General features: G+C 46.6%; 1 protein-coding gene across 3 annotated transcripts in view; it reads left to right on the plus strand.

The window, feature by feature from the left end:
- Positions 1-22396, plus strand: part of CCDC181 (coiled-coil domain containing 181) — a 376110-nt gene that overhangs the window by 313937 nt on the left and 39777 nt on the right. For all 3 annotated transcript variants that reach the window (XM_085622985.1, XM_085622987.1, XM_085622986.1), the window contains one exon: positions 1565-1711. In XM_085622985.1, the coding sequence (XP_085479111.1) occupies positions 1565-1711 (147 nt within the window). The remainder of the gene's footprint in view (positions 1-1564; positions 1712-22396) is intronic.

Here is a 22396-nt window from a genome sequence, read left to right on the forward strand (position 1 = left end):
CGATGTCCTGGCATATTAGCAATTTTATTTTGCTGCTGGGCCGCCACTGCCTGCAATTTCCCCATGCTTATGGATGAGTGCCCCGGGAGCCCTTAGTGTCCATGGAGCTGTATCGATGGGAGGTATAGGTGTGAGGTCAGTTTTATAGTTCACAGTGTCTCATCTTGGCACAGCAAGTCTCCTGAACATATGCTCCTAGGTCACAGCATACTCTGGGGATATCTGTAAGAAAAGGGCCCCAGTGTGTGGATGTGTTGGGTGATGTATCGGGGCCAAGTCCTGTGAGAGTATATCACGCAGCCGTCCCTTGGGACCTGCAGATAGCAAAGCAGCACCTCTGGGGCAATGGTTGTGGCGTATGGCTTGTGCTTTCCTGGTGGTTCGGCCACGTGTCTTAGCAGGAGGAGCCGTTGGCTAATGCAAGACCCCATGGGGCTCTTGTGCCACCCCCACATGGAAGATGGTTAGGGGCTCGCAACAGCGCTCCCCTGAAGAATATTGGGTCATCAACAGCGCAATCGGACCATGGGCCCCCAAGAGCTGCGGATCTGGATGCCTGAGCCCTCCCTCGACTTACAGCTCAACAGGGCCTACACTGCCAAAGCAGCAACCAGAGGTTTAAGGGCTCCTGTCCCAGTGTTGAGTATACGAAGCAGAGCCACCGGCCTCCCTCAGGAGATTGGCTGCTGGACCTCATCAGAACCTCGTCTCCTCTACTCCAGTGGGTGCTCAGGCCATCGTGCCCACAGAGTCAGTGCCTCCACGTCTCACTCTTTGACGGGGCTCAGAGTGCAGCAGACGAAAGGCCTGGCAGTCTTCTGCTCTCACTGGAACTCGCCGCATCTCAGAGGCTGCAAGTCGGTCATTGCTCTATGGTCAGAGCATCTCTGTCTCATCCGTCACACAGACGGCTCCGCCACGCTAAGCTTCCTCCAGTGCTGCGGACCAGGCAGGCAACTGCGGTCAGCTGACAGTCTTCAGCAGTGCCCACAGGCCAACTCAATTGCGTGGGTATGCCAGATCAACATATTGGACAGGGGGGCTCAGCGGAGCTCCTCTAGAGTGCATCTGCCATGTTGCGCGCTTTGCAACGCCCCATTCAGGAAACGTTTTCTTTGGAAAAGTGGGAGTATGCAATGCTCTCCCCCTGTCAAAACTATTTTCCTTTGTCTCCTCTTCCCTTCCTGCCCCACCCCTTTCATTTACCCTCCCCCACAAGAAAGCCATTGCTCTGATTTGCAACTTGCATACAGCAGTTGGCAAATGGGAGCATTAAGCCCCTCTGACTAGAGACTACCATGCGGAATTTCATACGCTAATTCTCTGTCTGCATAGTTTTCACGATTACAAGGGGTCTAACTCTATGCAGAGATACTGGCCAGTAACAGTGAATCCAGCCGCTGGTAATCTCCGCATGGAATTCTGCCTAATTTGTAATCAGGGTCTTCGAAATAAGTATACTAGTTTGTGAACTAATATTATTGAAAGTAACGTTTGCTGTACTGCGCAGTGTAGCCATAAGTGAGTACTATTAGTAAAGTGAATCTTTATGATTTTCCAAAAGATGGAAGCACGCAAAAGAGAAGAAGAAGAGCAAAAGAGAAAAGAGAATGAAACGGCATTCAGAGCATGGCTTCACAAGAAAAAAGAGCAGCTTTTAGAAGAGAAAAGAATACAGGAGGCTAAAGAGATGGAAGAGATGAATAACAGGGTAAGTGAGATGAATTTTTATTTCTGATATTGCAGTTGACTTTTCAAGGGGCATTGGAAAGCTTACCAGTGGTATTGTTTGCATGATTGCTTCATAGTTAAATTGTCAAAATTCATACACAAAATATCTGTTGGTGCTATTGATAGGTAACATCTTTTTAATGTTGCCGAACTCCGTGGTACTCATTTTATCAACCTCGAAAGGCTTAAAGACTGAAGGGACCATTTGGGATCTGGACCGATGACCGATAAACAGATTCCTACATTGGGTGTATTATTTTGCTGAGCCACGAAACCTAACTAAATGATTCCTTCTTCTTAAACTCATCAGTGATAAGGTGCATTGCTCTTCTTGATGCTGTCCAAAACTGCATTTGTAATTTATTGGAGTGCATCAGCAGCAGCTTTCATTGTCTTCTTCACTCTCCAGGCAAACCCAGATTATGAACAATTTTGATCAGCAAATTAGCACAGGCCAATAGCAAATTCAATAATGTCTTTCACACACAGCTGAAGGAATTGATCAACAACTGCATGGTGTCTGACCACAAGGAATTAGGAAAAGTTATGTGCAGAGATAATCCAACACTTTGGTCTTCAGATCTCTGCAGACTCGTACTGAGAACTTCCATCATTTAATTCTTGAAGGGTCTGAAAAGGGCAGAAAAGAGGCATGTACAAGAAGAGGCCTGCTTACAACTACTGAGGATCTACATTACATAATGAATTAACTGCTTGCAGGAAGCCCAGTCACAGTGCCAAGGTGTGCAAGGTGTCCAATCCTCAAAGCAGAAACAACAGAATTCGCATCCTACTCTTTTGGAGCCAATGACTCTAAGGTGAACTCCCTACTGTATGAGGGATCGACACGGTGCTAGTCACATCACAAATGAAAGTCCACAATTTAGGAACTAGAGATCACTCCACTTCAATGGCATGATGTAATTTTGTAGATTAACACCCATTCCCCAGTTGCCCTGCACCTTGGTGAAAAGCTATACATACACAGTAATATCATATATCCACCCAAGAGGCAATTTCACATCCAAAATGCGGCATAAAAGTGTGTTGGGGGAAGGCCTACCATACCTCAGATTTTCTGCAGCATGTTGGGTGAAGGGAGTTGGCCTGAGCTCTGCTCAGTTAACTTCAGAAAAATTGTAAATCTTCAGCTACTTAAAGCGTCACCAGAATTATTCTGGTGGAAGACAATGTCTAACATCAATTGACTACAATCGTACTGAACAGCAAGTTAGAAACATTTAAAAAAGCCCTTTTCAGGTCTTGTAGGAAATGAGACTACATTCAGAAGACAATGGCTCCATTGGCCTGTCCTTCAGGCCACTGGATCTTCATGCCAAGAATCAGGAGGAAGATGAGAAATTTATGAAAGGCAAATATTTCCTCCTCAGGCCAACATCTGAGAAACACGCGAAGTTTGACCCAGTCAATACCTTGCAGAATATGAGCTTGGTGGGCAAGAAGTACAGTACCACAAGGAGATCAGGCAAGTCAAAATGCCTTTGATTAAAGACCTAAGGTTTATGCTGGCTCATTATTAAAACATGTTTCCAAGACCTTCAAAGACCAGATCACCAAAACAACCACCCTTACAACCACAGTTACCTGTTGCATGGCCTCCTCCTACTTCTACTTCTCACTCTATTCCTTATTTTCCAAGATCAAGATCACAACCTTCACAAACTCCTCAATCAAAGACCGGAATGCCACCAGCCGGCAAAGATACTCATTCTGATGATGAAAGGGAAGAGGGTGAGGTACATGATGATCAGGGCATAGGTTCAGAATTGGACAATTAATTAGCACTGGTCTCCCCACCAGATGTCCGCATGCATCTGATTCACCACCACATGGTGTTGGTGGCTTTTACGCACTTTTAGAAAGCGCATCCATGAGGTTTGACTTACAGAGCCCAGTCAGACAATCAGCTTCTTTTCTGTATGATTTTATGAGCCTTCGCAAAAGTCTGTCAAAGCTTTCTGGATAGTTGACTTCATCTGGAATGATGGTTTTAAAGTAATGAAAACTCCTGCTACAGATCCAGCTGCTATATATCATTGGGATAAGCAATATACAGTTCCTAATGATTCACTTGCCTGCCAGAGCTGACGCCGTGGTGATGCAGGCTGCCCACCGTAAATCAAGGAATCTTTTCATGCCATGCTACACTCCACCAAAAAGTGAAGGAAGACGTTAAGACAAAATAGGCTAGAGATTCTCTGCCATGGCGGCACTAAATGTGAGCGCAATCAAATCCTTGGGGATACTCGTTTGTAATGATAGGCAGATGTGGTCGGACATCAGTGTTTTTATTGACCACATGCCAGGAGACAAAAAGACTGAAGGAAAGAAAATTCTTCAAGAAGGGGAGCGTGCATCATCAGAGATGATTGTGCAATGGAAACAGCATCCACTGGATTTCAGCAACTGGCAGGCGCAGCTGTTATCCGGAGGCGAAATAAGTTGAAATCAATGTTATTCAGACCTGAGGTCCAAAGTAAGATTTTGGACATGCCTCATGATGGATAGGCGCTCTTAGGTAAGCATGTAGATGATGCCCTCCAGTCGATCAAGACTGACACCGACACTGTAAGATCTCTCTGCATTTTCCAGCAGTCACTAGCCCTATCAAGGAGCTAGAAGCAGAGGGCAATTAACATGTATAGGTGCCACCCCAGCGCACTGACCTCAGTTCTTTCTTCTCCTCACCATCAGTGCAGATTCGAAGAAGCCCCTCTTGAGCGCTTTAAAGACAGTAGAGCAACCACTAGGTCTTTAATGCTCACGACTGATGCATTCCGCCCCTTTCCTGGTTACCCTAGGGGCTATCAGCCGCGTCCTTTTCCACCTACCCACCATAGTGAGGAAATATGAATTTTTATGATCAATTGTGTCCCCTATCTAGACCCCAACGGCTCCATGTACATGCTACAAGTACATGTATGTTCCCTCCACTTCAAGCTATGAAGACGCAAATACAATTGTGTCCAACGTTAATATGTCCTCTTTCAGATCTGCCATGAATGGGTCAGATATTCCGTTCCTAAGTATGCCTTGCCACCGTCTTTATATGGTATACTTTTCACGTTTTCCAGCTCTGGCAAGGTAGGCCCTGAATTCTGCCATCGAGCTTTTCCTGCTTCTGCCTCTGAATGCTCCAGCCTGGACCTGTATCTGTATCCATGAACTTTGTCTTACTCCCTGCGCGGCTAACGGTGCCTAGCCCGGCCTGTTGCCTGCCAAAACTGTATTCAGCCTTCAAGTTATCTGCTCCGCTCCTCGAGAAATGCATTCCTGTCTAGTAGCTTAGGTAAACATCCCTCCAGCTGCAGAGCAAAGGGCCCGGCCTCACTGTCTCCGTGCAAGTAATTCATGACTTTCGTTACCATGGTAGGCCCATGCCCCCTCGCATCTCATGTAGACACTTAGACGCTTGTACACGCACTAGCAGTCAGTATAGAATAGGCTCTGTCCGAAAGACCTTTCCTTCCAGATAATATAGTTCCTTAAACACAAGATATTAGATACGATTTGGGTTTAGGTTGTCCTGACATCCCAGACTTCTGTCTCCTCATGTAGGGCTAAATGTCAAGTCCCCTTCACCCTCTAGTTACACGTCAATCACACATCATGCGGCTGCGCGCGCATCTCTGCCATGTATTTCTGCTGACTTTGCAGGATTCTCTTATGGATCCACCCACTTGTGTCATCATCATAATGACGTTTCTAGTATACGCCTTTATGCACGCCTATTGTAACGCCTTTTTCATTACGTATGTGTATTCTTATCTCTCTTTTCAGCTGTAACGCCTTCTGCATATGTCTTTACTGTAATGCATTTACTATAAATATGAAAACCTGTCAATAATGTATTGCTGATCCCTTCCTGAACCTTCGTGGTGACGGAACCCGATTGCCTGGTTCGAACCATCATTCCTTTGTAAGGAATAAATTCCCTTTTATAACCTCAAATACCACGGATTCTGCCTCTTATTTTTACTGAGTTATTCTTATTGAATTTTACCGCATAAATTAAGTCTAGGTAATTTAAATTTACCACAATAGCCAGCAGGCATCATAGTCCTTTTGTGGCTGACGCGGCTATCACAACCCTCGTGGGAACCTGAGCCAGAGGTCAACCCACTCTGCCTCCCACCAGCAGCCGCAACCTCAAAGCCTTTTTAGTTCACCCTCATACCTTCGTGGGCACTTGGTTGGTGGCAGGATTTGGAACCACCTGCCCTAAAAATGGTAAATCACTTCAGACAAATGGATACTTAGGGCTATGCCCTACCTTTCCAGCAGACACTGCCACATTTGCCACCCTCGGCTAATGGAGGAACGGAGGACCACCTTTTGCTCTTGCAACAGGAAGTACTATCTCTTCTGTCCAAAGGAGCTATTGATAGGGTGCCAGCATCAGAAGTTGGTCCTGTTTGCTATACCTGCTACCTGCTGGTGCCGAAGAAGGATGGAGGCCTCCGTCCTATCCTCTGCCAATGCTCCTTCAACTACGTCCTTAAAAAGAAAAAATTTCAAGATGCTCACTATGACTCAGGTGCTGTTGACCCTCGACCCTAAAAACTGGACGGTAGCGCTAGACTTGTAGGATGCCTACTTCCAAATCTCTGTCCTGTCTGCCCACAAATGTTACCTGCAGTTCACGGTAGGCCAAGCGCATTATCAGTTTGCTGTGCTCCCCTTTGGTCTTACCAGTACCCATCGGGTATTCACCAAGGTGATGGTGGTGGTTGCAGCACATATGCGGAGGTCAGGGGTTCTAGTCTTATCCTACCTCGATGACTGGCTGTTGAAGGCGGGATCACCCTAGGCAGTTGTCTCCCACCTCCAGGCTTATTCTCTGGAGTAGCGAGTCCAGGATATTTGGTCTATACGTCCAATATTTCAGCCTCTATCCTGGAATTGGTGAGACTGATTCTGAGACTGCTGGTTATCATGGCCTCCTGCATCCTGCAAATAAAACATGCCCCTTGGGATACGCGGGCCCTGCAGTGGGATCTGAAGTCCCAGTGGGCACAGCATCAGGAAAATCTCTCCAACCTGGTCCAGATATCAGAGAGAACTTCAAAAGATCTGCAGTGATGGCTCATGGACCCCTGTCCCATCTCCACCCGGAACTCACTGTAGTGACAGATCCGTCCTCCTAGGTTGGAGGGGCCATCAGGGAGATGTGGAGATTAGAGGACTCTGGTCTCCAGCAGAATCAGCTCCATATGAACATGTTGGACTGAACTGTGAGCCGTTCACCTGGAACTGAAAGACTCTTTCTTTCATCAAGTGAAAGCTGGGTCAGGTGTTCTCAGACAACAACACCGTGGTATTGCAGCTAGCAGGGTGGGGTAGGGTAGTGGATTCTGTGTCAGGAGACCCTGTGTCTCTGGACATGGTTGGAACTCCAGGGCAGTTTCCTGGTGGTTCAATATCTACTGGGCTCTCTGAGTGCCAGAGCAGACAAACTCAGCCATTGATGCCTCGTGGATCACAAATGGCATCCTTGTTTGGAGGTGGTGCAAGGTCTCTTCAGAGATTGGGAAGAATCTTGGTCAGAGCTATTTTCTACCGTAGAGAACACGCAATGTCAGCACTTCTGCATACTGGGGTTGCAAAGGCGGCTCTCGCTCATAGACGCACTTCATCTTGACTTGAGCTCAGGACTCCTGTACTCCTTTCTGCTGATACCACTCCTGTACAGACTTCTCAAGAAGGCTTCCCCTCCAGGAGGACCAGCTTTTGCAGCAACAGCAGAGTTTTGCATATGAACCATCGTAATCTCCACCATCATGCGTGAAGATTGAGCTGCGACAAATGAACACCTTTGACCTTCCTCCAGAGGTGATTGAGTCATCTTGGCAGGTGGTGTTCCTCAATAAAAACTTTCTGCGACCGGTTGTTGGGAACGATCTGCTGCTTGGTACAGCGCAAACCAGATTGACCTCCTCCAGGCCAAGGTATCTGGCTTTCTGTTGTTTGTTCCTTTGCCCAGCAAGGTTTTACCTAGGGCCTAGTTAAAGGTGTCATTCCCTTTCGGCCTTCCTAAGTTTGCCAGATCAGCCCTCATTGTTTAAGTCACCACCTGTAATGCAATTTTTGAAAGGGCTGCAATAGATGGTTCCTCCTTCTCCTTTTGTCATACCCCAGTGGGACCTTAATCTGGTCCTGTCATATCTGATGTGTACTCTGTTCAAGCGTCTTCACATCTGTACTTTACATTTCCTCACCATTAAGACTTTGTCCCTCAATGCCATCACCTCGGCATGGCATGTGAGTGATCTATTTGTGTCAATCAGCCACACACTTCCTTCTTCCCAGACAAACTGGTTCTGCCGACACAGGCTTCCTTCCTGACAAAAGTTGTGTCGCAGTTCCAAGTCAGTCATACCCTCACCCTGCCGGTGTTCTATGCGCCTCCTCACCTCTCTTAGAAGGAGGAGAGACTTCATCATTTGGACCCCATGAGAGTGCTGTGCTTCTATATAGTTTGTACCAAAGACCATTGGATGGATAATCCGGTCTTTGTGGGGTTCCCTGTAGTGAAAAAAGCAAGGCAGTGCAGAAGAGAACCATCTCCTGCTGGATCCTGCTTTGCATTAAGATCTGCTACTCACTGGCAAAGAAGCAGCCTCTTGAAAGTCAGCATGCTCTATCTACCAGGGCTGAAGCTGCTAGACATGGAGTCCCAGTCTTAAACATTTGCCAGGCGGCGACATGGGTATCCCTCCAAATGTTCACAAACCATTATTGCCTGAACAGTCAGGTTAGCTGACAGGGACATATTGCCTGCTCACTACTGCAAACTTTCTGGTTTGCGTCCATATTTAGACCCACTTCCAAATAGGTATTGCTTTGGTATCCGTTCATAAAGTGAGGAATCTGCGGCTAGAAGCCTTTATCAGAAAAACAAGGTGCTTACCTTTGGTAACACTCTTTATGATATACACACTGTCTAGCCGCAGATTCCTCACCGCCATGTCCTGTGGTTGGACTCTATCCTTTAATAGGATTGCAAGTCTAGGATTCTGCACCCTGTCTACTGATTTGCTTTTGGGGTTCTGAGTCTGGGGGAGTGGGCAGTCTCAAATGCAGCTAACTAAAGTGTGCAGAAGTGGCGCCTATATAAGCCCTGCACATCATTTATGAAGTGGAATAGCGTCAATGTGGAGCTGCAAGGCCCCACCTTCCAGCTTACTGTTGAAAAGTATCTGGATCCAGTCTGACACCTGGGAAGTATTCAGACAATGAGGAATCTGTGGATAGATAATCCATACCAAAAAGAGCGTTACCAACAGTAAGTAACTTGTTCTTCTGCACTAAACAGGTATTGACTTATCTACTACATCTGGCATGAGCAGGCCTTTCGCATGCATCTGTTAAAGTGCATTCACCAGCTGTCATAACAGTCACCTACATCTGCTGGCATCGGAGAGCTACTACAAACGATTCCGGATCCAGTCTGCCTGGGAATATTCTAAAGTGAGGAATCTGGCCTGGGTATTGGCCATACCCTTCAATTTACATTTTGTACAATTCCTTTATTTTCATAGAATTTATTATAGCCCCAACCAACTGTGGGAAATGGGTAGGGCCCCCAAACCCTAAATGTCACTCTGCAGTAGGAAATTTCTACCATATGATTTGGACATGCCTCATTATAGTACAGTATTGGCACATGATCCGTACTACCTTGGAAGGCATTATCGATCTCCCCACCCCCATGGCCATGGACCCCAAGGTGGCGTTGCTAGGGATAAGGGAGGGCTGGGCAGACTTATGTGCACAGAGGACCTGTCTTTCTTTACACTCCAAAATAAAAGACATTCAGCACTCCCAAGATGAGGCACTCAGCAAAGCAAGAAGAAACACTTGGTAAAGAGACTCAGCATTCACAAAATGAGGCAAATGAACCTTCAAAAGGCAGTTTCAAAATAAAGCGTGAGATTTTATTAATACTACACTCTCTAACACAAAGACTTTACCAGATGTCAAATGAAACAGGCAAAACAACATGAGAGAGAGAGTGAGAGAGAGATAGTGTGTGTGTGTGTGTGTGTGTGTACACAAGCAAGTAATAATAAAACACTCACAAGTAATCCAACGGTCAAATGCAAGGGATAAAACATAAGCAGATAATAATAGTAAAACACATGCAAGTAATAATGGACGTCCAATGCAAGAAATAAGCACTGTCAAATGCCGGAAATAAGTATTGTCAAATATATATGCAAAGTGAATAATCAAGGAGACAAATACATCACCTATTGAGATAAACACATCATTCTGGTCAGCTTGACTGGAAAGCCCTTTTCAGTCATCCAGAAGTCTCAATCGGGAAAGACCAAAAAGTTCCCTGTGATGGGTCTTCCACCCCACAAGCGAGATTGCCAAGAGTTCCTGTCTTTAATACCTTTTAATAACACGGAGAGAGACTTCTAGAAATTCCCCCTCCCTTCATCTATTGCAAAACCAAGGCTGTACCAGCCTGTGTTGAGTCCAATCACCAAAGCAGGCCAAGCTCCAGTCAAACATGGTATTGACAAACATGGTATCACTGCGCCGCAGATGAGACTTGCATTGGAATGACAGAAAGAAACTCATCCCTGGCTGCTATCGCAGCAACACTTATCTTTCAGCGCGGCGCCCTGAAAGCTGCCGTTATGTAATGTTGAGCCATGCTAAGGCCCATTAGACATTGACGGTTTCAGATCACCAGCCCGGTGCTCCAGAGGCTCTTTCACTAAGCGCTTGCTTTTCTGTATTAAGCTACATTAATGTGTCTGAAAATGTTACATAAAACCGTGTCTGCAATAATAAGTGCATCGAACATTTTTGGAGATTTCAGCAGGAAATTCTTTACAATTGGAACTCTATTCTGTTTCATTTGAGGCAGTCATTTGACTTGACTGTTGGGGACTAAATAGTGGTGCAAGTATTATTCCACTGAATTTATGTTGATAATTATTATTTTTGCAGTTTCTGATTGGCACGATAACGTTATGTAATCTTTTCTAATGTACAAATTGCTTATGTTTATCACTAACGTGAACAAATGTGGAGTATAATATATCCCAAGACAATCCTGTTCTTTCCACGTGTTATTTGAGTGAAACATGTTTTCCAAACAGTTTGTGTTGGGTTTGCCTATACTTCGGTAAACACGCCAAAAAATTGTATCAGGGTTGTGTCACGTGCTAGTTTCTGAAAAAATAGTAGGAAGAAACCGCGGAATATATTTTAACCATAGTTCCGCTTCTAAAAGAATATCTAACTATCTGACTCCAGCTACGGCGCATTTTTCAATTCAGTTTGTTTCCATATGGTACCCCCGAAGGTTGTTCCTTTTGTCAGTTGATAATGCATTTTATTTTGAAACTGCACTGTATACCCCTTCCGTACAAACCAGGCACACTTGCAAAGATCGTAGGACATTTTAGTTCAAAAATTAATCCACTGCGGATCTGAATTAGAAGAGAGATTTGTTGTTTGACTGATTTTCCATGATTGTTCTTTTACGGAGTAATTCTGTTTTGGTATTAAGTTGTGTTTATGTATGAGCGCGTAAATTGTGTAAACTTACTAAATGGGTATCTCTTCCCTGGACAACAGTGGGTGTCTTTATGCACATTTTGACATCACGTTCCACAAGCCGAAACATATGTGTGTGATGCATGATAAAATGTCCAGTTGCAAGAGGTCCGTCTTTAGGGTCTATCTGAAGTGGAGGAGATTGGGGCATCTGATGTGGAAGTATAGGGGGTGCAGGCAGAGAAGACATATATTCTATTATTTTTCTTTTTTGCAGTTTATAGTTTCCAGTCTGGATAATGTCTAGTCATTTTTTTACACCCAAAGACAGACATTTAGAGCTTAGCTCCTAACTATTTGTTTTTTTTGTCAACAAAAAATGCAAAGCTATCAACACAGTTCCATGTCACACAATTCCAATCCACACCACATAATTCGACAGCAAAACACACAAGTCAACTCACCAACACAATTACTCAACACACCACATACATCCAGTCCACACCACAGAATTCCACATCATGCCACAAAATTCAACAGCACACCACATAATTAAACTCCACTGCATACAATTCCACAACCCAAAATACCATTCCACATAATTACACTCCATAACACACAACCCCACTTCACATAATTCCAGTTCACTCAATGCCATCTAATTGCTATCAAGATATTTTCACTGCACACCATGCCGTATAATTCGACTACACAAATCCACTCCACACCACGCAGTTCCATGGCACACAATTCCACAACTAACAATTCCAATTCACCCCACATAATTCCACTACACATCACATACATACACTCCATAACACATGGGTAAAAGACATTGTCATTTACAACGCCAATAGCTCTAACTTAAGCAAATGCAAGACCAATTGCATTTCCAATGCTTGTTTCTTTTCTTGTCTCACAATAATAAAAAACATTTTTTTAAATTGAGGAATCTGCAGGTAGATAGAGGGTCCACTAGAAAGATCATTAATGAAGGTAAGTAACTTTTTCTTTAAAAGTAACTTTTTTTTCTTTACCTTTAAACAAACCTATATGCAGTTTACAGATGGTCCAGTGATATTAAGGGCAAATTGTTGATTCATTTCAAATGTTCTACCCGATTTTCACTTGAATGAACCTGTGGGTTTGAAGACATTCATCCAGAATCCTAAAGATGTAGCAGAAAAAGCACTTCATATACTTGTTGGAAAAAGATGTCTTGGAAATTATCTTGATAGAACTAGTAAATTCAAGCCTATGAGTCTCTGAATGATCCATTACTACAGAAGGAAAACATTACTGTTGGACTTGGCCCTTTTTGCAGGGTCATCCCTGAACTTTTTGCCTTCGTCCTGTATTTTTCTCTGACCTGTTTTTGTATGACTCTGGGCACTTTACCACTGTGTCCCCAGGCCGTGTAAATCAAATGCTGCTGGTGGGCTTGCAGCACTGATTGTGCCATCCATTGGAGCAGCGTGTAAAGTGTGTCTCAGGCCTGCCATTGCAGAGCCTGTGTGCAGTCTGGTACTGCCATGTTGACTTGGCAAGTGCACCCACTTGCCAGTCCCTAAACCTTCCCTTTTTCTACATGTTAGCCACCCTTTAGGTAGGCCCAAGTGCAGGGTGCATTGTATGTAAAAGGTAGGACATGCCCTGATGTGTGTGGCATGTCCTGATTGTGAATTACAGCCATTTAATTTTTCACTATTTCAAGGTCACCTTTCCCCATAGGCCAGAATGGGCAGTTTGATTATAACAACTTATAATCCTAACTGACCCAGGGAACATGGTAGAAATTTTAGTATGCCTGAACTCAGAATGATAAAATACATCTTTTAGTGAAGTTGGTTTTAACATTCTGTGTTTGAACATAACACTTTTAGAAAGTAGGTATTTTCTTGCCTAACTATCCAAGCCTGCCTCTGCTAGGTTGTGTATTCCTTGTCTGGTTTTTGAGTGACAGGGGCTGGGGGGGGGGCTCCAGGAGACAGGGTGAGTCAGCACAGGGCTGAATAGAACTATCTGCATGTAGAGTGGTGGGAGGAGTTGCACCTGGGCCTGAAGAGGGCTGTGCCTGCCTTCCACAATGCTGGCTCCACCTCCTGTGGTGCGTCTGATGACCCTGGCCCATACTGTCAAAGGAAAGTAGGAGTCCTGTAAACAAAGTGCTCCAAGACAGCACAGAACTGGTTTGGACTAGGTACAGACAGTCTCTGCCTTCAGAGACAAAGGATTTGGGTGTATAAAAGGAGGAACCCAGACCCCAGAACTTTAGATCACTACTGGGAATCAAGACGGACCGCTGCTGAGAAGAACCAGGAAGCTGCAGGAGGAGACTGTCCCAGTGCTGTGTGTGGGGGGGTTGGCCTGCAGTGGTTGCTTTATTGCCAAAGAAAGGAGAAGAGGACTGAGTGTGCTTTTCATCAACTTGCAGAAGATCTCCAAGGGCTTGAACTTGAGCTTGCCTCCTGCCTGAAGTCTCAGGGATACAAGACTTCACCAACCAGCTCCCCCCTGAATTCCCTTGCTGGGAATTGAAGTGCCTGATGTTGTGCTGGGCCTTCTGAGAGACTGTGTGTCGCTGGGAGCTGAAAGCTCGACTCAACGACGAGAAGCGTGTCGATGCCGCAGCAGTTGCCCTCGCATTGCCAACGAAGCGTGCTGCCGTTACCGTTGTCTCCATCGCATCACCGAAGCGCGTCGTATCACCAGGGAACCGTGCCACCTTCGCAGAGGTCGCCTTTGCATCACCGGAGAAGCATGTCGCAGGGCCTGTCGCGGTTCAGAAGCTCACCGAGTCGCCATCGGGCGTGCATGCACCGCATCAACGTTGTCGCATCGTAACCAAGACGCCATTTTGTCACATCGCACCGGAGAGAAGTATTGCATCGAGGCACCATCTTGTCGCATCATACCGGAGAGCAGTAAGAAACCGATGCATCACCTCACCACACAGTAAGGAAGCGAGCATCAACTCCCCTGCGCAGCAGTAAGGAACCGACGCATCCACTCCCCTGAGTGTAAGGAACCGACGCATCACCTTCCCTGCGACCCTTTTGTTTGCTTTGCGTTACGCATCCAAGGTACTTTGAGAGTAAAATGTCACATTTACAATCTTAAGAGAACTGAGCTATTACCTACCATTTTAAAGTCTATTTTTGAGTACAGTATTGTGGATTTTTGTCGTTTGGTCTTGTGTTAAGTCTATATAAAAATACTTATTTTTATAATACAACCTGTGTGGTGTCCATCTGTAGTGTTGTCACTGTATTACTGTATGTGTTCACAAATGCTTTACACTCTGCCTCTGAGATAAGCCTGCCTGCTCATTCCAAGCTACCAAAGGGGTGAGCAGGGGTTATTTTAGGAGTGTAGCCCTTTACCCGGACTAGACGCAAGGGTCCCTATTTGGTCAAAGGTATCTACCTCTGCCAACTAGAGACCCCCAAATCTAACATTGGTGGTCAGCTGTGAGGATTTGGACTTTCAATTGTGATTCATATATAGTGATTGGTGTACACTACTAGTGAGTGCAGACCATAACGCAACTACATACATTTTGGTAGAGTTTTTTCCTTGGAACTTCTTTTTTATTTTTGATTCCTGAGAACTGCCAGTCTTTTCTACCATGAGTAAGTCAACATTCATAGCATTTGTAGACATTGAATTGGAAGAAGAGAGAATTGATGCTTACACTGTACCTAACCTCAAAGCTTTGTGCAAGAAATTTAAAATCTCTACGAAAGGCCTCACCAAGAAAGAGGAATACCAAAAGGCGCTTAGGGCCTGGTTGGAATCTAGGAATGCCAGTGAGCATCCTGAGGAGCCGGTGGTGGAGGCAGAGGATTTAGATGGGCAGCTTGAGAGGCCAGTGGGCCCAACCGGGGAGAAAGTACCTTCCGGTGCAGGCAGCAGTGTTTCTTTCAAGGGTCTGTCCCCAGGAGATCTGGAGGACAGAGAGAGGGAGAGGGTGCACAAGTTGGAGCTAGCTAGGCTCCAAATGGATGGTCAGATTGACATACAGACCAAGAAAATAGAGCTTGGGATGGAATTAGAAATGAAGAAGTTAGCCTTAGAGGAAAAGAAAATGCATTTTGAACATGAGAGAATGATGAGGGAGTTGGAGATGAAAGCCAGGAGCTAGAGATTCCTCCCTCTGTTGGCAGCAAAATTGTATTATGGAGTGCTGAGGGGGTAGTGCACACACCCAGAGATGTGGCGCCTGGCTTGGAGGGGGTTGATTTACGCCAGGAGGTTCAAGGACGTGAGGTAGCTCCGGTGGTGCACAGTGTCCCTGAGATAGATTGGAGAACTGGCCCACGGGTTCATGGTCCTAGTGGTGGGAGGGACACTCCACTGACTCTAGATGAGAGGAGCTGGGAGGGTGGTTCCCCCATGGGTGAAGTCCTGCTGTGTGAATGTGGAGACTGCCCAGAACAGTGTAGGTTATGTGACAAAGACAGTCATATACTGTCTTTCCGATCTCAGGAGAGTGGTGTGGGGTACGTGTGCGAGGCACTGGATGGTGAGGTGAAGGATAGTTTGGTTAACCCCTGTGGGGGGGCTGTGTGATCCAATTGTGGGAGAGCATATTATAAGTCCCTGTTTACCAGAGCTATGCCAACACCTGTTGGAATGTGAGTTCTCTAATCCCAGGGAGCTTGCACAGGAGGCAGACCTCTGGCTGCGTGTGAGAGGGTCTGAAGAGGCATTTGGGAGTGACCCTAAGAGGAGTGGCTCAGATATCTTCCGTACCTGTGTGGTGGAAGAGGTGCTGAGTGGCACAGCTAGGTCCCGGTGTAGTGGGAGGGGTGTAAGGGCTCACGTCCTGTCTCAGTGGGGACGGAGTGAGTGTGGGGCTGCGTGTCCCAAGGTGCCCGAAACCCTGTCTCAGGGCCTGGATGGTTCTTTAAGGGAACACCAGGTAGGGAGCCTATGCTGTCCTGATGGGTGGCCGCCAATTGAGAGGGGATCCCCTAGTGACTGGTGAACTAGGAGTGTCTGCAAGCAGGCCTCCATCAGTTCTGGTGTCTGGGAGTGCCACTCCTTAGTGGAGGGTGAAGAAGTCCAGATTGAGGGGTGAGAGGGGGAAAGGGTCCCCAGTGGAAGAACCAGTGGGTCAGGGGTGAGCCAGAAGAGCTGAATCTCCTAAGAGTGACCATGGTGACGCCACTTCTGTCCTGGGGGAATCTTCACGCACTGTCCGATGGACAGGGGTCGGGAGATCTGAGCCAGGCAGACTGTCACACAACACATGAGTTATGTATTACCCTCAGTGGAGGCATGCGTGCTCCCAAGGAAGTCCTGGTGCGCCGGGCAAGTTTTTAACCACAGGGTACAGACCCTGGCTTGGAGGGCCAGGTTCAGGGTGTCCCCCCCTGACCTGGTGACTGCTAACAGTGCCCCTACCGGTTGGTCTTCTGGGGGCACCGCTCCAGGTGGGGGGGTGCAGGGCCCCAGGAAGGGGGGTGGGGAGAAGGTAGCCTCACCCCTGACCTCTGCCCAGTCTAAGGGTACAGACCCTAGGCTGGGATCCCAGTTGCAGGATAGAACCCCTGAACTGGTGGGCAAATTGTGCAGGCCACCTGCCAGGGATGCCCTGACAGTTATGGAAGGGGGACCGCTCCAGATGGGAGGGTGCAAAGCCCCGAGGAGGAGGAGCGGGTGTGGTAAGGCCCACCCCAGTCTCCGGTCCAGCCGCCGGGTACAGGCCCGGGGCTGGTGGGTCAGTGTCAGGATGTCATACCTGACCTGACAGGAGGGAGAGTGGACAAAGGGTGCCAAGCACCTGGGGCTACTGCCTCCGCTCTCTGACGCCACAGAGGTTTGAGAGCCCAGAGAAGCATAAGGCCTGGGTCACATCACTGACCACTGTGGCTTGATGTCTGTTGGGACACACGTGTGCAGCAAGCTAAGGTTAGGTGCTGCACAGATGGTGTCCACAGGTGAGGAGAAGGGTTCTCCATGGGTTAGCTTGATGGGCCCTGAGAGTATGGACAGAGGGATCCAATTGGGTTCAGATTGGCATAGAACTGGAATATGCCCCTGCTGTTGCGGGCCAGGATCCATGTTCTGTCGCCCAAAGCAGGGAAGCCCATCAAGGTAGTGATTGGTCTACCCTGCGTTTTTGCTGGAAGGGGGTTGTGTTGGACTTGGCCCTTTTTGCAGGGTCATCCCTGAACTTTTTGCCTTCCTCCTGAATTATTTTCTGACCCGTTTTTGTTGGTTTTATGACTCTGGGCACTTTGCCACTGCTGATCAGTGTTCAAGTGCATATGCTCTCCCTATTGTAAAGTGATGTATGGATTAATGATTCCATGATTGGCTTATTTGGTTGACTTGTCAGACCCTAGCACAGTGCACTGCGTGTGCCCAGGGCTTGTAAATCAAATGCTGCTGGTGAGCTTGCAGTACTGATTGTGCCACCCACCGGAGCAGCATGTAAAGTGTGTCTCAGGCCTGCCATTGCAGAGCCTGTGTGCAGTCTGGTACTGCCATGTTGACTTGGCAAGTGCACCCACTTGCCAGTCCCTAAACCTTCCCTTTTTTTACATGTTAGCCACCTCTAAGGTAGGAACAAGGGCAGGGTGCATCGTATGTAAAAGTTAGGACATGCCCTGATGTGTGTGGCATGTCCTGATAATGAATTACAGCCATTTTCGTTTTTCACTATTGCAAGGCTACCTGTCCCCATAGGCCAGAATGGGCAGTTTGGTTATTACATTTTATAATCCTAACTGACCCAGGGAACATGGTAAAAATTCGAGTTTAGTATGCCTGAACTCAGAATGAGGTTGGTTTTAACATTCTGTGTTTGAACATAACACTTTTAGAAAGTAGGTATTTTCTTGCCTAACTATCCAAGCCTCCCTCTGCTAGGTTGTGTATTCCTTTTCTGGTTTTTGAGTGACAGGGGCTGGGGGGGGGGGGGGCTCCAGGAGACAGGGTGAGTCAGCATAGGGCTGAATAGAACTATCTGCATGTAGAGTGGTGGGAGGAGTTGCACCTGGGCCTGAATAGGGCTGTGCCTGCCTTCCACAATGCTGGCTCCACCTCCTGTGGTGGGTCTAATGACCCTGGCCCACACTGTCAAAGGTAAGAAGGAGTCCTGTAAACAAAGTGCTCCAGGACTGCACAGAACTGGTTTGGACTAGGTACAGACACTCTCTGCCTTCAGAGACAAAGGATTTTGGTGTATAAAAGGGGGGACCCAGACCCCAGAACTTTAGATCACTATTGGGAATCAAGACGAACCTTTTACGAGGAGAAGAACCAGGAAACTGAAGGAGGAGACTGGCCCTGTGCTGTGTGTGTGTGGGTTGGCCTGCTGTGGTTGCTTCATTGCCAAAGAAAGGAGAAGAGGACTGAGTGTGCTTTTCATCAACTTGCAGAAGATCTCCAAGGGCTTGAACTTGAGCTTGCCTCGAGCCTGAAGTCTCAGGGATACAAGACTTCACCAACCAGCTCCCCCCTGAATTCCCTTGCTGGGAATTGAAGTGCCTGCTGTTGTGCTGGGCCTTCTGAGAGACTGCGTGTCGCTGGGAGCTGAAAGCACGGCGAGAAGCATGTCGCTGCAGCAGCAGTTGCCGTTGCATAACCAAGGAAGCGTGCCGCCGCTACCGCTGTCACCATCGCATCACCGAAGCGCGTCGCATCACCGGGGAAGTGTGCCGCAGATGTCGCCTTTGCATCACCGGAGAAGCGTGTTGTGCAGGGCCTGTCGCCATTCAGAAGCTCACCGAGTCGCCGTCGGGCGTGCACGCATCAACGTTGTCGCATCGTAACCAAGACGCCATTTTGTCGCATCGCACCAGAGAGAAGTATCACATCAAGGCACCATCTTGTCGCATCGTACCGGAGAGCAGTAAGAAACTGATGCATCACCTCCCCACACAGTAAGGAAGCGAGCATCAACTTCCCTGCGCAGCAGTAAGGAACCGACGCATCCACTCCCCTAAGTGTAAGGAACCGACGCATCACCTTCCCTGCGACCCTGTTGTTTGCTTTGCGTTACGCATCCAAGGTACTTTGAGAGTAATGTGTCGCATTTACAATCTTAAGAGAACTGAGCTGTTTCCTACCATTTTAAAGTCTAGTTTTTGAGTACAGTATTGTGGATTTTTGTTGTTTGGTCTTGTGTTAAGTCTATATAAAAATGCTTATTTTTATAATACAACCTGTGTGGTGTCCATCTGTGGTGTTGTCACTGTATTACTGTATGTGTTCACAAATGCTTTACACACTGCCTCTGAGATAAGCCTGCCTGCTCGTGCCAAGCTACCAAGGGGGTGAGCTGGGGTTATTTTAGGAGTGTAGCCCCTTACCCTGACTTGACGCAAGGGTCCCTATTTGGTCAAAGGTACCTACCTCTGCCAACTAGAGACCCCCAAATCTAACAATTACTTACCTGTAACTGTAGTTCTCCAATATTGGTATAGTTGATAGATTCACATGTGACCCAGCCTCCTCAACTTAAAGGTTCACCAATCCACCGGTGTTGATTACTCTTCACACTTGTACTTGACAATCGGAGATATGGTAGCCTCTGAGAGGAGTGGTTATCAAGGTGCTACAGCCTGATTGGCTGAACTGGATTATTTTTAATCGATGCCAATACAATGCTACATTTTATGTTTTCCACCCCTTATAGGCTATGTATAACATTATACTGCTTTCTAGTTACACCGTGAAACTTCCACTCTGATGATGGGGAATGATAAGCCCCAATACAATATCCACTGAAGATGAAGGAAATATTATTTGTTAGCAAGTGAAAATTTGCAGATTAGAGGTCATTCTATACAATCTGCATTACTCAAGTTTTGAGAACATAAAAAATAATGTAAAGAATAGTCTAACAAAATATTTACATAGTGCAGATGTACTGCTTCCTCGTTATACCATAGGACTCCCACTTAGATGGTGGAAAATGAATCCACCATGTGAATTTATGAAATATGCCAATACTGAAGAACTACAGTTATAGGTAAGTAACATTGTTTTCCACTCTCTCACATACCTGATGCTAACAAAGCATTTAATTCTGTTGAATGGTCTTTCCTGATCTTGGTGTAGAAATAATGTGGTGGGAGGAATCACTTGCCTCACTGCTGGGCCTCTTTACCCTGTTTTAAACGATTTTGCTCCCAGAATTCCAACCCACTACACTATATTGGAGACATTTTTTTTAAAGAAATTGGACGAATAGGTAAGATCGTTGTATAGAAAGATAGTGCCCCAAACATTGCACTGACAACACTATTTTTAAGGAGAGAATACCCTTACGTAACATTACAAAGTATCATGAAGCATTGTAACTGATGACAGTAAATGATTGTATATTCGCCTCGCAAAATGAGCCAGACTTCTGATTTGATAAGTACTGGATAGGTAACAAAGATGCCACCTATATACTTTTGGTGTTCAATCAGCTAAACATTTGCCACAGCCACCACATTCACTGGTCAAAATCTAATATAAACCTACCAAAGATATATGCAGGAAAGGGAATCTGACATTGAAACCACCCTTATGAATGGGAAAGGAATCTGACATTGAAACCACCCTTATGAATGGGAAAGGGACTGTTGAATCTGAGTGTCCTGGGTTGGCCTAAGAGATGGGGCACCGTCAGAATATCAACATTGGAGGAAGTGTGAAACGCCAATGGGATTATACAGTTTCCACAGCTACAAACTAAATATGCACTGCATGATATTTACATTTTGAAAATACCTTCACCTTAAGAATGCACTAACTTCCTCCCTGGGGGCTGGGGTAGAGCAACTTTTGAGGAATTGTCATTGAAGAGGCAATTATTAGTATTATTTTTTATTGCGATAAATGATTGTTATGGTTTTAATTAACTAAACAATACATTTTGATACATTGTTAGTAAGCAATATGGTAAGAAAGGCATACCACACTACCAAAGTGTGACCAAAGCCAAGACCAAAACACAAAAGGAACTAAAATGCCTGAGGTCCAGACTGGGAACCGGACATAGGCAAAACCGACGTGATCAGCTTTTCAACTGATTGAGTTGCAGAGTTTTCATAGAATATGTATCATGAGGGCCCAATTAAAGAAATTAAAATGAATTACGAATGACATTTTCTATTAAGCCTGTGGTCAGAGGTACACTTTTGTCCATGTATTATGGAGATCCGCATTATACAAAATACTGGGTAAATGCTTATACCCAGTATTGTTTTTATAATGCAGATCCTCTCTTTTCATTTTAAGCCCCCCTGGTGTGGGCCTGGGTTCAGGGGGTTGGTGCAGATTTAATAAAAGTGGAGGGGGCTCGGGTTGGGCTGAGGCCCAGGGTCTGTGCGACGTCTGGAGGAATTGGCATCCGCACGCTCGACAGTACACTCACACCTCGGCAGCGCACCATTCGCACGCCCGGATCGACTTAATTTTTGTCCCGTCTGCGGAGTGTGCGGGTGTTTAGGACACCCGCATTCTTCCAAGGGGTCTTTCGGACCACTCACCAATGTTTATCGCTCTCGGCCCGCCTCCTTTCTCCGCCTGCCCGATGTGGCGCCTGAATGTCTGGTTCCTTCAAGACAAGGAATTCCGGAAAGCAGTGGGAGACGAGATTACCAATTACTATCTTCATAACGTTGGTTCGGTCTCTTCCTCGGCCCTCGTTTGGGAGGCCATCAAGGCGACTATTAGAGGGGTTGCCAGGGGACTTGTGCAACAGCAACGCCGAGCACAGCTCCAGCGACTCACGGCCTGCAAAGCGCAGGCCTTGGAGCTTGAACGAGACCAGGAGGCATCCAGTGATACCGCGCAGGCGCGACGGCTGACCTTTTTGAGGGAAGAGATATGTATGCAATCTTTGGAGGCGGCCAGGACTCTTTGGCGCTCCTCAGTGGCCCGGGTGTACGGATGGGGGGATAAGAACAGTACGCTCCTCCACCGGCTGGCTACTTACCCTCGGGCAAACCGGATTATTCCTGCCATTGTGGACTCTACGGGCGTGACTCACACAGTTTCCGTGGCAGTGGCACAGACCTTTGCAGATTATTACTCCCAACTGTACCGGGCCCGGGCACCAGGGATATCTCTTGCGGAGAAGCTGGGGACGAGCGGAGTCGCTCTTGGGCGGCTGGGA

This window comes from Triturus cristatus, chromosome 8, assembly GCF_964204655.1.
Source record: "Triturus cristatus chromosome 8, aTriCri1.1, whole genome shotgun sequence".
Taxonomy (NCBI): Eukaryota; Metazoa; Chordata; class Amphibia; order Caudata; family Salamandridae; genus Triturus; species Triturus cristatus.